The 17,343-nt window shown below is 39.2% G+C and overlaps 1 protein-coding gene across 1 annotated transcript; it reads right to left on the bottom strand.

The window, feature by feature from the left end:
* Positions 1 to 446: 446 nt before the first annotated feature.
* On the bottom strand, positions 447 to 15,827 carry il17ra1a (interleukin 17 receptor A1a). The gene is made up of 11 exons (XM_049567072.1): positions 15,584 to 15,827; positions 13,150 to 13,174; positions 12,636 to 12,782; positions 12,353 to 12,474; positions 12,031 to 12,157; positions 10,141 to 10,188; positions 9,900 to 10,054; positions 8,250 to 8,324; positions 8,082 to 8,151; positions 5,467 to 5,583; positions 447 to 4,866 (listed from the first exon to the last, which is right to left on the bottom strand). The coding sequence occupies exons 1-11, from the start codon at positions 15,677 to 15,679 to the stop codon at positions 3,410 to 3,412; spliced, it is 2,439 nt and encodes an 812-aa protein (XP_049423029.1). The 5' UTR covers positions 15,680 to 15,827; the 3' UTR covers positions 447 to 3,409.
* Positions 15,828 to 17,343: the final 1,516 nt, after the last annotated feature.

Genomic DNA, 17,343 nt, shown 5'->3' on the forward strand with positions numbered 1-17,343 from the left:
CATGAAGCTTACCACACAGTTTAATCACAAGCGGGACCATGTATTCACTTTAAACTGAAGTATAGTGGGCCTTTAATGTGCATGTACAAGCACAGTGCATAACCACACTGAAACTACCAAAGGCTTTCATGAACATGGATATTCAAAGGAGTCAATCGTGCCACACGGATTCAAATGGTTTCTCTTCTTTAGCCTACGTGCAATGAAAAACACAATGTGTGCAATCTTAAAACTCTCCTGTCTTATATTATATGGGCTTTCTTTTTCTTTGAACTTGTTTACAGGGAAAGAACATTGCTGTTGTTTACAGATAGGATTCTACCTGTACTGTAAAGTTGTGTGGTGTAAATCTGTGCTGATATAATCCAATCTATGTACTGTAGATGTAAGACAGAGTATTATGTGGTCGAAACCTGAAATAAATCTGAGGAAAGTACCATACAAAGTGGTTTGTATATGATATTTATTATGGATTATTTAATAACAAAAGAAAATGATAAGTGCTCTAAACACAACAAAGGTGAGTGCCATTCGTGACATTATTTCACAAAGACCTTCACTGTCAAAAAATTTTAATCCTATCAAGGATAGAAAGACAACACATCACATTAAAATAAAATTATGTCAATGTCAATATTTGAATGTAGGAAAAAAAATCATCAATGTAGAGCCTCAACAGTAAACCTCAGATTTTGTTGTCAGTCTTTCAAAACACTATTCAGGGGCGTGATTTACAGGGGGGACAATGTCCCCACCACTTTTTACAAAACTATTATGTTAGACAAAAAGTATGGATGTTGGAATGGTGTTTGTATGTGACAGTATCGGGAGTATGGAAATAAAAATAAGTTAATTATACTAAGAAGAATTTTGAAAATGTGTATAAATCTTTATACCAACAGTATCTATTACACTGGAGTTAGGAGTGTCTGCTTAAAACATTATAAGAGGAGATACATTTTAAAATCTTGAGCTCCACAGGGTTTAATGGAATTGTTTTTTGACATATAAGCAGTGGTACTCAAATGGTGGAAATCCTGTGCTGTGGGATATTGTGATAACCACACATTATTACTGCAATATTCATCTGGGCCTATATCATAAGTTATGAATTAATTTTTAATTTTGATCTTTAATCAGTATGTTGTGCGCACCCATTTCCTAATAAAGAGGCAAACTCTACCTAAAAAAATGTAATTTGATTTAATTTAAAAAACCTTTCACAGGGAACATATTTGTCACCGTTCCTGCGAGGGAATTATAAGTGTGTTACATATCACATTATCTAACATTATTTTCCATTTAAATTGATGTGTTATTGGTGCTTTGATGTTATTTTAAAAAGTTTAAAATTAATTCTTAAATAATTTTGTTAATAAATATTTCATGAGTAATAGTTGGTTGTCAATTGTTATTTGGTATTACTATTATTACATTACATTTATGTTGTGATAAGAGTGACAACATGTTATTGAGTCTTTTGTGCACAGATATAAATACAGGTGTGCCTTGATATTTTGGCTTTGGTATGCCCTGGACACAAAAAGTTTGAAAAACACTGCTTAAGAGAGCTGTTTGACCTTATCAGAAGAATAAGGACGCACAGAATCAATTCAGAACTCAGACAGCTCACTTTCAACAGGTCAGATAGTAATAGTCAGGTGGATGATGATGAAGAGGAGGAGGATGTGGACCGCAAACAGAATGTGGAGGACAGCTCCGCCTTCTGATTGCAGATACGGTGCCAAATGACAGACAAGGAGGGAGTGGTGACAGCCAGATAGGTAACCAGTGGAGAGGTAGTCTCACTCACTGCGCCAACTCTCACTTTAAGATTGGAGAAAAAAACTCCCTGGCTTTTTTTATTTCTTTCAACCAATCACAATCGTTCTTGGCGGTGCCACAGCAACGGTGCGCTTGCAAAAATATTGCCGGGGGGAAACAGGTTGTGGTGTAACACACCCACAAAAATATCACCTACAGGACGCGAACCATGGCAGAAAAATGGCTACATCCCCGCAAAATCAAACACCACAAAAGTTAGTAAAGGACGTGTTGAAAACTGCTACACAACCAGAGGTGGTAGGGCGGGACTTCAGCGGGTGGCTCGTTCCGCCCAATGAGAGGCTGATCTATGCAGCGAACTTCCGCCCACTCAGACTAGTGGAGAGGCAAAGGAGGAAATGCATTTTTTTTTTCACTTTGTCACGTGTTACGAATTTTTGCATAACAAATAGAACAATAAAATGCAGTAGAATCAGTGTGCAAGGTTTCTGTACGTAACAGTTTTTTTCAGATGAGATACACACCTTTGTGTGTCAGTTTGTATAAAACTGACAAATAAACCTACGCATTCATTGCAGCTACTGTGTCTACTTTTTTGTTCTACGGCACGATCACATTGATTTGTCTGAATCTGTTTTGATCAAACAACATATTCTGAAACTCATCAACATTGGATATGTTACATACAGGCCCCACACTTTACTGGTCACAGAAACATGTCTTTGTTTGGAGCACTTAAACCTTCCTACATTCAGGTGATGCCGGTTAAAGTCGTTGAGGGTTTAGTGCATATTTATAAGTGTAGATTTTGGACTGGTCATGGTCAGACCGTGACCTTCAGCAGACACTGGGGTGGTTTGTAGCCAAGTGTGACGCAGTCAGAATGAGAGTCAGTACCTCCAATTCTGAAGCCATGGCTGTCTGCTGGAAAATGGTGGATTACCACCTCTGGATTGGGAGTGAGTTCTTGTCCTAACCAAAGGAGTTCATGTATCTCAGGGTCTTGTTCACAAGTAAGGGTAAAATGGAGTGGGAGATGGACAGGCGGATTGGTGCATTGTCGACAGTGATGCAGGCTCTGTACCAAACTGTTGTGGCGAAGAGGGAGCTGAGCCAGAAAGCAAAGCTCTTGATTAACCAGTCTATTTACCTCCCAACCCTCACCCATGGTGATATGCTTTGGGTAGTGACTGATAAGAAGATATCACGCGCACAAGCAGCCAAAATGAGTTTCCTCTGTAGGGTGTCTGGGCTCAGCCTTAGAGATAGAGTGAAGAGCTCAGATATCCAGAGGAGCCTAGGGTAGAGCCGCTTCTCCTTCACATTGAAAGGGGCCAGTTGAGGTGGTTCAGGCAGCTGATCAGGATGCCTCCTTTCATTAGAGGTTTTCTGGGCACGTCCAACTGGTAGGACACCCCAGGGCAGACCCAGAATATGCTAGATGGATTAAATATATCATCTGGCCTGGGAATGCCTTGGGATCTCAAAGGAGGAGCTGGAAAATTATGCTGGGGAGAGGGATGTCTGGAGTACCTTGCACAGCCTGCTGCCCCCACGACCCAGCCCTGGGTAAGCGGACAAAAATAGATGGATGAATGGATGGATAGACTTTGGACTGAGAGTATCAGTACCCTTCAGGATCTAAGTCTGAGTATGCATTATGAAACAGCTCCTCCTGCAGCCTTCGCAGAGCCACCAGTGGATCCTCTTTGAAAGGGGGTTCCTGCTGGGAGGACATTTTGGAGATGTAGCCTTGATCAGATCCACTGCTTGGACCCTTTCCACTGGGTTCCAGAACCTCGTCCTCCTCCATCTCCACGGGCTGAGAGTGGCTGATTTCAGATGGAGGGAGATATTCACTCTGCATGCTGGTACAAGAGAATTCTTGAGGTGTTGAGTCCAGTGAGTTGTTTTGGGCCAAGCTTCTCTGGTACGAATGAGCAGAGAGTTGGCTGATAGGTAGCAGGGAATCCTCCTCCTCCTCGGTGGGAATTTGACCCACAGGTTCTTCCTTGAGGGAGAGCCAGTTCTGTCTTGGTGGTTGCAGGCTGTTCAAAACAGGTTCAGCTATGTAGACAGATGGACTGGGGCTGTGAGGATAAAGGTGATCTGGCCACACTTCACTCAGATTTGACGGATACTGATGTTCAAACTCAGGGTACACTGCTGGAGTAAGTTCTACCACTGATGACAGCTCGCGTTCTGGGTTCAGTTCAGGTGTAAGGACATGAACACTGTCGCAATTTTCATGGATTTCTACCTCATGGATGTATACAGGAGACCCCTTCCTAATTAAAGGAACACACTCTAGGACTGGAGGGATCTGCAGCTGGTCAATGAGTGGGTTAGCCTCAGTCTTGACCTCCTCCTCACTCTCCACACACTCCTTCTCAAACCAATCAGGATTTTCCACCTGGTAGGTCTGGAAGGTTTCAATGGCATTCTTTAAGGCTTTACCTGAGGGACACTCAAAATAATCATCTCCGCCAATGCCTTTGATATGGTTGACCTGACCTGGTTGATACTTCTCCATGTCTAGGATGCGGAAGTACAGCTCTTCAAAATGCTTCATCAGCTTGTATTTGACTGTGATGTCAAAAACTGATGGCACATCTTGATCGCTACTTATGTCATCAAAGTAAGCCACCACGTACTTGCCCTGCATGCCTGGTTGGTACATATCAGGTAAGAAGAGTTTGAGAAAGGGAGTGAGCATATCGTCAGTAGGGGAGAGAACATCTTCCCTCAGTGTCACCCGGCCTTGACCGCACATGGCCTTCCACTTTGCCTGTACTCCTTGCGAGCACAGCACCAGGATTTTGTCTGAAGGATTTTTAAGCTGTTGTCTTTGCCACTCAAGCCAGCAAATGCGCCCCACCATTCCGACCGAGGTGGTGTCTAACAGGTCCACCAGCACCTTGGTGCCACACTTGGCCTGGAGAAAGGCGCAGAGCTTTAGCACTACATCCCTGTAGAGGTGGTGGTCTTGGGAGTAGATGACCAGCACTTTGGGAGATTGGTTAAGCTGCTGCTCCTGCGGTGTCTTCTGTCTGACAGGTGCTCCAAGATCAACAGGTTTGCCTGAAAGTGCATGAAAGGACATATAAATGGCAACAGCTAAATGTACATACATACAAACCAACAACCAAATAATAAACTTACAATGGCCCACACAGGACTCAAATCCAGTCTCCTGGGTGAAAGATCCATGCCTAGCACTTTTACCCAGTCTCATGGACTTTAATGCTCTTTATAATACGTCACTTGACCTTTGTCAGAAAGCTCTGAAGGAAAACTTCTCCCATGTGCAATGAAAGCAGCTTTTGGCCCTTACAAACACCAAACGATTAAACAGGAATATAATTTACATGAAGATATACACAGTGGATGTACTACTGGGTTCATGAATAGGTTACCAAGGACAAGGTGGGTTCAAGTTGGTATACTGTAAATGGCCAGAAAAAGAGGTGGGTATACCTTGTGTACCTGCGTATACTACACCACTGGATAAACATAAATGGCTTAAACATGTATTTTGTGTACCAAACAACAAATTGTCAATAAAATGTTGCTGTATTAAGAAATAAACACATGCATTTGCTCTTTTCATAGCAACAATATAACCAATATTTCCCGGTTTTATAGAGCTGGACCTGAAAATGTATTGTATATGTGACTAACCTCGCTTTCGGCAGAAGATGTACATAGTAACTGCCATCACAACACACATTAATGCCACTCCCAGGGCGACAAAAATGTACAGGTACACAGGGTCATCAGGGGCATCTGTTGGCACCGCTGTGGAAATCAGAACACAATTAACTGATTAGCATTTCCTATTAAGTGATGTTTTAGTCAAGCTAGTGACAAGGCTCTATGGATGGCAAAGTCAGTCGGTTGGTCGTCTGTCAGTATGGCCACAGGATTGATTGCTATGACAATTTGTACATTTATGGTCATCAGGGCTGAATCTCAATGATTTTGTTGATCCCCTAACTTTTCCTCCTTAGTGCCACTCAGTAACAGTTTTCACTTCTCTGCTGAAACAGTTCCGACCAAGCATCCGGTATCCACGTCTGTCTGATCTGGTGTAAGTTTAGCCCACAGTGGATGTCCGTCTCGGCCCATATTTAGCCCGAATGTCGTCCAATATGTAAAGTACATAACAAAATTAAATGAAAAAATTTGATGAAAACTGATGTTTGTGACCACAATAACCAAACTACAGATATTCCCAACTTGATAAATGCTCATTGCTTAGAGCTCATGCTGGTTAAACAGCGGACTTTTTGGGATCAGTTCTGCCTTGAAGCACATAGAAAGATCTGATCTTATTCAAAGTGTCAGCCTGTGATTTTGAACATATTATTTGAATATAGTCTAAGCCTATAACTAATGTTTTGAAAAGTATAAATTCACATAATTCTCTAACAGCTAACTGAGTTGGTTCCCACGTGATTGGGTCAGGTTTATGTTTTTCAATAACTGATCAAATTTCCATCAAAATGAGTGAAGTAATTCTAGCATAAATCAAAAAAGTACAGTTTATATAATTAAATCAAATCAAACTGAAATAAATACACTGCGAGAATTTGAGTAAATAAAGGTCATAGAATCGATCTAATTTACTTTTTTAAAGTGGATATAATTACTGTTAATAAATAGCAAAATAAATAAAAAAATATGTATTTCAAGTTGTTGAATTTACTTAAATTAGGTTTATGTAATAACTGTTTATAATCTTAATGTATTTTAAAGATGGTGAATTTACTTTATTAAAATGTATGTAAATTCTGTTCTGTAAATTCTCTATATTTCAAACAAGTTGAATTTACTTAAACCAAGTTTATGTAACTATTGTTAATAAATTCTTCATATTTCAAACATGTTGAATTTACTTAAATTAAGTTTATGTAATTACGGTTTGTAAATTCTATGTAATCTATACATGTTAAATTAACTTATTTAAGGTTTGTAATTACTGTTAACAAATTCTATGTATTTCAAAAAGGCTGAATTTACTCTAACAAAGTCTAAGTGATTATTGTTTATAAATTCAATGTATTTCAAATATGTTGAATATCAACGTATTAAAAATAAATAAAATGTAATGACATAAACTTTATTAATGTAAATTAGGTACATTTTATGAGCTGGCGTTACATAAATTCCCATAGTCCATTAATCTGTTTTATCTAATTTAATTACAAAAATTGTACTTTTTTGGTTTATGTTAGAATTGCTTGACTCACTTGGAGGAAATTTTATATGTAACTGAAATATGCAAACAATAGACCAAATATTTCTGGGGCATCGGTGGCTTAGTGGTAGCGTAGGCACTCCATGTACAAGGCTGTTGCAGCAGCGGCCCAGGTTTGACTCCAGCCTGTGGGGTCACTCCCCTTCTCTCTCCCCCCTTCACGCTCTTCTGTCCTACCGATTAAAGGCTTAAAAATGGCCAAAACATATCTTTAAAAAACAAAACCAAAAAAAATATATATATATATTTCCTTTGGGGGCATTCCCACCGGCTTCAGCTCTACTTTGTATTTACTGCTAAATTGTTTTGTTTTGTTGACTGATACACTTTTCCTTATTGTTTCATCCTTTTTCTCACTTACATCTTCATCCCTCACATTTACAGTAACAAGGAAGATGTGAGGAGAAGAAGGAATTAAGGAAATATTATGCCTTTAAAAGTGTGCCATTGGGCTTGAAACTGTTCACTGTATGTAACTGTCCTTTGTTATACTGGTGAAGCAAAAGGTTAAATGGAAAATGGAAAAACAGGCTTCAGAAAACTATTCCATTAACAGGTAGCTGCATTTCCTAATGTAAGCTGAATAGCAGCTGTACAAGCTGAAATTAAACTGTCTTGGTGTAGGGAGAGTTTATCTATCAGCATTTATCTCTCCTGGCTACCATTTAATACTTTAGTGCCTCCTTTCACAAAGCACACTCCCTCTTCATAACAGCCGCTGTGGTTCAGCAGTGAACACACACCACTGTGGAGGAAGTAGTGTGAGGAATGTTGTGAACAGAGTTTGCCACACATGTAGGGCTCCATCTGTTTTCACTGATGTGGCCAACTGCTGTGGAAAGCAGGTGTTGCTTGTATGTCCTGATTGATCAGGAGCTTCGTCACTGGTAGGTTATCCAAACAGCACTTCTTTTTCCAAATAAAGCCGTATCTTATCTTATATGGTTGTGTTTTGTGAGACAAAGACATGTTGTACTGTAATCATCAGAAAGCACCTATAGTTACTTAGCCATGATACTGATTTCTGCCAACATACCAGGACAAATATCCAGAGTTCTCTTTCGACGGACGCAGTCCGGGCCACATTGTGGGAAAAGAGGACTGATCTGCAGAGAAGAATAAAAATCCTGTTAACTCTGACAACAGAAAAAAAGTTTAGTAATGCGCTAACATCACACAGCAAAACAGATTTGAAAAGATTTACCTGAGCATCAAACTGGCAGCAAGATCTCGGCCATTTATCAAGGCTGAATGTTACATTCAGGGTCGTCTGATTAGCCTGGAGAAGAGAGTTTTTTTCATGCACATAGTTTTATTATTTAGGCACAGCATTTAAGGCTCCATTCACATGAACATAGCTTTGTTATAAAACTGTAAAGTGCTGCAGGAATGAGTCCTAAAACCTGGAAATGAATTAGCATTTTAATGCACTTCCAGTTCTCTCATCTCAAAGATGCCTGAAATAAGGTTTGTGGTTAACACAAGCTGCAGAGACTTGAATGTTTTTTATTCTCTGACATAGAACACGTCATCTCATTTTATCTTGCTTGTTATCTTGCTGAGCAAAACCTGTAAGTCTCATAAATGTTTGTTTGCCACAGATCCTATTATCTGCAATTATCAAAAATCCAACTGAAAAATCCCATCGGCATTTTGTCGACAAAACCAGGGTGAAATTAACTTCCAGGTCAGCCTACAAGAATGTGTCATCCCTGCACCACTCTAGTGCTACAGTTACACCTAGGGTCCACACCACTCTGGTGTTTAAAAAGCCCTAGAACAGAGACCTTTGAAAACACTGTTGACCCTGTTATATTTTGAAAATTGTGGGGTTATGTTTCAGACGGGTGGAAACAGAGCCTTTTGAAAATGATAACGCAGACACCCACATTCACTTCCTGATTGGGTCTTATCAGTCATGACGTTTCAAGCCAAAGCATTAAAGCTACATCTGCATATCTTTTGTGATTGCATCATTCTTATGTGGGTACTACTTTCCCATTGCCATGGTTTCCTCTGATATATCACAGTATTTGCTTTCCAACGACTCTTCTTTTCCACAAACAAATCTTACTTCTTACTTTTAGCCATCTCCATAGTATTTTCTGTAACTAAGCAACCAACCATAAAGTAGACAACTTCCCCCTGTCAACATCAGCACGCACATGCCCAGTGAAGGTGAATGGTCATGTGATATGTGTTTTTAGGCTTGTTAGTATGGAAGGAGATTATTTTCTAAAATGCTGCTAAGACATTTGAGTGATTGTTTTCATTTTAAAATACCATTTTTCCTTTAATTTGACAGTTTCTTGTGTACATGTAGCTAAGACCAGTGCAGTTTAATATAGGAATCCACCATAAATCACGTGTTTCATTGAGGGTAGACTTTAAATTGTATCCTCTCCTCATATCACCATACAATTCAACAGACTACAGCTTGGTTTGTGCTTTGAAGAGGGGAGCAGAAAGTTTACCCACTGGGTAACAACTCTGTCCACTCTCACTCTGTCTTGTATAATAATGTAGGTACTGGTCAAGACCATTCAGGACAGAAGTTATCCCATGCCTCTGTGAGGAGACATACATTCAAGTAGTTTGCAAATATAATGAGCAGCCTTTTTTACAGTCAGTAGAAACAGAGCGCAAGGGCACAGTTTCCTGTACTGACATAAAGAAAAAAACTGGGGTAAAAACTAGGCTAAGGTAAGAAACACAGGATGTTGTAATGAGCACATCCAGTAAGGTTCTGGGTCAAATCACCGAAAAGGAAAATACATTCATCTTCTATGTGAGACAGCCTACTGCGCAAGTAGTCTTCAAATACAGCTGAATGTCCAGCATGATGTGGCTTTACCTTGTATGTACGGACTACATGCTGGGTAGTGGAGCACTTAACAATGACTATGTACTCCTCACAGAGTGTATGAGGAGTGAAGCTGACAGCCAGTGCAGATCTTCCACTGACTGCAGTGATCGGAGTCAGACTGATGTTGGGCTGCCACAGACTTCCTACAGTACAGCAACGAGACAAAGTGTTAGAAGTGTTTTATGTGACTGACTCACTTTTACTGGACTTTGGAATATCAAGGACTCACCTCTCTCTATGCAAAACTGGGTCACCTGCATTCTGGGATCTTGACAATCTGATTGAACAAGAGAATTAATCAGAGTCAAATCCCGAAGACCAAAAGTTCTGTAAAGTGATGACAACACAGGATGCACAAAATCTCCCTACTTTGTTTATTTCAGCTAAAACATAGTTGTTTTGAGTTTAGGAAGTTGCGCAAGAGCTGCATGAATCATCTCACAATGTATTCTGTTTCCAGATCTGTGTGCTGCCTACGACTTCTGAAGCTGCTGACTTGGTATCCATTTCAGATACTTCATATTTCAGTACTGTTCATAATCCTGTATATTCCAGTTAACTACTTCATTTAGGCTCCACACACACACACACACAGAACAGATTGATAAGATGAGTCACATATGAACAAATACAAAAACTGGGAGATGTATTTAATTAAACACAAATACAGAAACACATTTAATTAGAATTATCTCCCCATTGTTATATGCCTCCACAACCTGTTAAGTTTCTCTCACAGTTTATATCCATGTCTGTGAAATCATGGATGCTTCACACACATCTTCCCCCTGACAGCACAGAAGATCTATACAATCAGCACAATTTCAAGGTGGGCACCCATGATTAGAGTCACCAATTCACTATCTGACCAAATGTCTCCCCTTCTGTTCACATTTGTGTGAAATTTTATCATAATTAGAGTTATGGCCATTTTTATTTTTAAGATCACTGTGACCTTGACCATAAAATTCTTAGCAATTCATTCTTAAGTCGAGGTGGACGTTTGGGCCAAATGTGAGGAAATTCTCTCAAGGTGTTCTTAAAAAATCACATTCATTAGAATGAGGATGATGCAAGGTCACAGTAACCTTGACCTTTAACCACCTAAATCTAATGAGTTCATTGTTGAGTCCAAGTGGACATTTGTGCCAAATTTACAAGGCACCCTTGAGATACTGCATTCATAAGAATGGGACGGACAAACAAATGGACAGACAACCCAAAAACATAATGCCTTCACCCACAGCTGTCTCTGAGGCATATGAAAATAACACCTAACTAACCCATAGGGTAAACCAAACAGTGATAGGAGTATGAACAAACCAGAAACTCTTCCTGGGGCTTCTGCTCAATCCAAAACAACAACAAAAACCAACTGCTAAATTTGACCATAGACTGTATAAAATAATGGACGTAGCCATCATGACACTCATTAGATTGTAATGAGAGTTTAGCATTCAGGTCGTTGCCATCTTGGATTTTTGGAGCCAAAACTGATCATATTTGGGTGAGAGGCAGGAGTAAACTCAAATGCTAGCTGCTAGCTTAGTTAGCACAGTGCCTTTATAGCTATGGTTAACTGTGATACTGGTAATGTAAATGCTAATTTTCACTGCTACAAAACAGGCTTAAAACCATTAATATAAAATGTATATACCTGAAAACCTGAACATCCAACTCCTCAGAGTGTGAATTTGGGGTTACACCAGGGTTTCATTACCTAACCAATGCTGTACCATGGTAGCAACTTGTCAGGGTATGGCAGCCACCTGTCACTCAGAGTGGCCATGCCCTTAATTATGTGTAACTTAACTTATGCTTTAATAACATATAAACAGGTGAGTTTTATAAGAATTCATTCCCTGTATAGTTGTAACGAATGGAGAAATTAGCTATAGAGACCAGAAATGTTTTTGTACCTCGCTGTAAACATGTTTATTTCCGCTGTAAAACTGGACATGTTAACATGGGGGTCTATGGGGATTGACTCGCTTTTGGAGCCAGCCTCAATGGCCATTAGAGGAACTGCAGTTTTTGGTTCTTCGAGGTTGCTGCTTGTTCCTGGTACATGCCCTCAGTCCAAAACAGCAAACAACTGCTGGCTTTGACTTCAACTCACCAGGAACGCTGACATCTCTGCTGACGTCGTACATGCTGTGGCCCATCTCTGGTTTGGGGATGTTAAAGACAGAGACATGGTATTTTTGACCAGGGTCCAGCACCAGCATGTTAGCTGAGAATGACCACTGAAAACACAAAATAACACTAGCTGTCAGCAACTTCCAAACTATACATATACAGTACATACATATACATACAAACTGAAAAAAATACTATAAAATAAATGTTACCTGTATGTATAAAAAATATAGAATGAAATGAAACCATGAAATTTGATAATGTCACTGTAAGTGCTATGTAAGTTGTTATGAGCCACCCACCTTCTCCCCTGATGGACTCCTCATTGGGAGCCTGTCTTCAAAAGAATATCGAACACAAAGGTTCTGGTTGGTGGTGATTACCAGAACATGAAGCTCGGTGGCTTTCAGCCCAGCGATGCTGCCTAAGGAGAAACACAGCAGAGGTCACTTTCTGTCTTCACTGCAGGACATCAAATAAAGCTTGTCATCACCAACAATCACAAATCCATTTTCCTTGTCTTTTTACTCCTTCTTGCATCTTGCATCATTTTTATGTCATACTTGAGACAGCAGACTGACTCACCATCATCCCTTATCGTCCAGTTTGCCATCAGGACAGGCTGAAGCTGTCCTGCCTCATCCCGCCTGGTGCCCACAGACACCTGCAGCCCCTCTGGACTGCTGGGAGTGTACTGATGCACATCCAGCCATTTACTGTCCATACAGTTACCTGCACAGACACACACACACATTGAAGGTCAGAGAGCTTGGATTTTCCCATGCACATTCTATCATTGTTTCTTCATTTAAATGCAAGAAAGTATTGGGGGGTAAGAAAGGATGCTTATTATATTACATTCAATTTCTGCCAATATATTCCCCTAAATCCTACACACTGGATCTTTAAGACAGAGAAAGTATGTGCCTAATATTGGTGACTAAATATGTCTAACAATATTATTATAACCCTTCAGAATCCAAACATTAAATCTGTGAAGGTAAGGGTGCAGACTACTGAGCAGTGTTCTGCTTTCTCAACATGTGATGAAATATAACAAGGATAAAAGTACAAGGAAGGAAGAGTAAAATGTACTCACTGGTGGTGACTCTGCACTTCAAACCCTATCACAGGAAAAAACGGAGAAGATTATACACTTAAAAAAATTTTACTGAAGTGATAAATCAACTTTTCAGCATCACACAAAACACTATTACACATTATATCAATATCAAACATCAACACTGACAAAGGAGTTCAGGGCAGTAAAGAGGCCGTCCCTGCTTTGGTCAGTCATCACTACTGTGACTGTGACTGGCAACTAGGGCTGCAACTAACATTTGTTTTCATTGAAAAATGTCAATCAATGTTTCCCAAAGACCAAGATGACATTCTCAAATGTCTTGTTTTGTCCACAGCCCAAAGATATTCAGTTTACTGTCATAGAGGCATCAATAAACCAGAAAATAGTCTCAATATTTAAGTAGCTGGAATCCGAGAATTTTGACTCATTTTTCTTAATCTTTAAGATTCTAGTATCTTAGTTGTATGTGAAACACTAAACAACAATGTCTGTTTCCAGAAAACTCAAGATAATCCACAGTCCTTGTGAGCAATTTCATGTAGGAACTATTTCCTGTCTACTGAACTACACCCACCAACCACATCACAAGAAATTAGCCAGCAGCTACCAAGTAGTATTGAAACTTCTCCAGTCAAACAGATACCTGCACTAGAAAAAAAGACTTATTTGTAGGGTTTTGCTTGCAGCCAGCCAATCAATGAAGAAAGACAACACGCACTCTCAAAAAAGAAGATAAAAAGTCTGGAGGTGCTCGGCAACAGAACAACAGTATAAACAAGAAAAGCCAGCAACACTTGGGGTCCTTCGTAGGCAACTTTTAACACCTCACTGGTACAGGCGGTTAAACACACAGACCGGTTTCGACAAGTGTCTTCCTCAGTGTGAAGAAAACACAAAAGAAAACACATCTATAATATGAAGTGCCTAAGAGTAATAAATACTTGACTACACCCAAAAAATAAATAAATATATACAAAATACTACTTAGCAGAAAATGGTACAGTAAAAAATATTATGATGTTCTACTGCTTTGATCTGTGGCACTTTATATATTTTTTACTGTACTGTATTTTTTTCTCTTCTATGAGATGTTTGTCAATGATTACCAGGATTCTGCTTGGTGCTCTGGTGATTACCTAATGCCATGCAGCTGTGTGATTAGTAGTCGAAGTTATTTCTGCATGTCTCACCCTGCTTTTCTGTCTTTTCACACACTGAGGAAGACACTTGTCGAAACCGGTCTGTGTGTTTAACCGTCTGTACCAGTGAGGTATTAAAAGTTGCCTACGAAGGACCCCGAGTGTTGCTGGCTTTTTCTTGTTTATACTTTTGCTTGCAGCCAATCAATGCATGTTTTCTTTCATGTAATGCAATACATGATTGGTCCACTAGGGCAACTGCTGCAACCTGTGCAGTCTGTGGTGTGGTGAAGTCGAGCGTGATGTATTTACAAAGTAGGCAGTTCGGCATTCCAAGATGCTACCATGCAGGATGTTTGAGAGTATGGCTACATCACATGCCTGTGGCATCTGGTGGCATGTTATGCAATCACATGATTTCATTCACATGATGGGTATCAGTGAAGAAGACACAAAAGGTGTCAACTGACATACTTTGTTGGTATTGATATCATCTGGTGCTGGAACAATACCCAGCGCTTATTTTAATTAATAGTTTGAAACTGCTAGCTAACCTGAGCTGATGATACAGTTCAGCTGAGGAGGAAACCATTAATGTTTACATCGATAAACATTATGGTTTCCTCCTCAGTTGGCAGTTGGAAAGTAAATAATTTCCCTAGAAAGAAAATAGTTCCTCTATGAAACTACAAAACTGCTCATGACAAGGTCTGTGGATGGATGGTCTGGATGATTTTTGGAGAGATACATTGTTGTTGAGTTATTCTAATGTATTTTTGGGCACTTTGACCACTTCAGGCCAAATGCCATCTAGATCCATTACACTGGGGAGAAGGCAGACATCTTTACAGCAAATATCTCCAACACTCGGCAACTCACACCAAAACTATCTAGACTGATAAACAGCACTACAGATAAGAGGAAAAATATGTGTTTCTGATTTTGGGGTGAACTGTCCCTTTAAAAAGCTCTATTCTTCTCTAGTATTAGAAAACGAATCAACTTTTTGTGACGTGATTTTCATGTTTTGTTACATATTATTGTTACCACATCAAGAAAATGCTGTCATAATTATTGCAACTATTATTTTGTCCACATTACAAGCCCCATAATTATAACCAGGAAAGTGCTTCCTGTTTAAATAACATTTAAAATAACCAAATAGAAATAAAAAATACAGTGCTGTAGGTTATATGAGAATTTGCTTCAGAAAACGTAAGAGAAAGTAAAGGAGAATCATTAACCTGACTAAATTCAGTAAATCAGTATATGAACACCTCCAACAGTCAGTTTATTGAAAGTGAGCTTACCTGTCTGGAGCAGTTGAGGGGAGGCCATGTCGAAACCCTCACCGCGCACGACAGCGACACACACACAAAAACCAAAACTGCTCGAAGAACTATCATTATGAAGTTAGAATACTGTCAGTCTAAGTCCCTGCCATTAAAAAAACATTTCAGACAGAGGTCCACACTAAAGAGAAAACACACTGAGAGAGAGAGTAAGTGACTGACGGTCGTGTTGTTAACAGTAAAACTTCCTGCTATCTATGTAAATCACCTGCTCTGTTTACAGTAAGTTACCTCATGCTGCATTCAGGTCGCTTGGGAATATAGAGTACTATTGTGTTGATTTTAGCCAAGGCTATTATAGATTACTAAAACTGAACTCAAAGCTAAAACTACATGTGACAGAGCATTTTAGTTAACTGAAATAAAAATAAAACACTTTAGAACTAATGAAAACTAACTGAAACCGTATTATGTTATTACAAAACTCAATAAAATGAAATAAAAAATATACAGGAAATGCCTTTAGTTTTAGTCTCTGTCAATTTGATCAAATTGTCAACATAACAAGGATGAGAAGGCATTAATGGGCATGTTTATTGAGGCTGGGATGTTCGTATGACTATGAGTCAACAGCCTTCACAAAGTGTTGCGTTTGTATTGTATTGCTGAACTTCATAAACCTTGCCCCAAATAGCCCCCATATTACGAAAAATATTATTTTTAAAAAATGAGCAATCCACCCTGGGAAATGACTGAAAACAAACTGAATTGAGAACAAAATGAAATAAAAATAAAAATGAATGAAAAATACAAAAAAAAAAAAAAACCTATAACAATTCTGATATTGGCTGCCTTTGATAATTATCTAAACTGCATAATGGACATGAAGTTACGTCCATCACAGTTGTATTGTAATGCCAATTTAATTTGAAAGCTTATGCTAGACAACTGAAATAACAAATTTGATAATTTCCCCAACGTAATGTTTAATTCCTTAAGAACAGATGCAACACATCAGATATTTCTGTGAAACAATGTTTCTTCTCTGTCCACGGTTGTAGCCACAATTTTGGCAGCACTGCAGCCATGATATTCAGTCTGTCCCACCATCCTCAACCTTCTGTACATGCATGTCTGTGCATTTGAGACCAAACATAGGTCTAATGATCCAGTACAATATTTGTCTCAAATTATCCAAGTATTGAAATGAGCCTAATGAGCAAACTATGTGAGTTCAACAACACGCACATACATTTTGTCAGGTAGGCCCTGAATAATAGAGTACTGTAGAATTAAAACAGAAAACTACAAGAAAGTTACAATGTCCTCAATATCTAAAATTTCCTTTCACAAGCATTTCGCTTCACATATTAACAGTGCACATACTAAAATGCCTAACAGCCTCATAACAGCCGCATTGTATTTTTTCCCATAGATCTTGAATGCGACATGAATAATAATTGTCTTCCTTGTAGAGTGCAAGCGCTCAGAGAGACATGTCCCTGAACTTTCACACAACTTCAAAGAGACACTTCTGCGTGATCTTTTTTTCTTCATCCTGATAATCGAAATGACGTGATCATATTTTTATTCCATTTAGCCTGTGTTTACCATCACAATTAGTCAGAGTGAAACCCACTCTAAAGGAAACATATTAGTCAGCCTCCCACAGAACATTATGAAATATCAACTGAACAGTGGAGGAAGAAGAGGGGCAGTAGCACGTGCTGACCTTCCACATGTTCACCACCAGATGGCACAACAAGACTTAACTGCAC

Source organism: Epinephelus fuscoguttatus, linkage group LG22, assembly GCF_011397635.1.
Source record: "Epinephelus fuscoguttatus linkage group LG22, E.fuscoguttatus.final_Chr_v1".
Classification (NCBI taxonomy): domain Eukaryota; kingdom Metazoa; phylum Chordata; class Actinopteri; order Perciformes; family Serranidae; genus Epinephelus; species Epinephelus fuscoguttatus.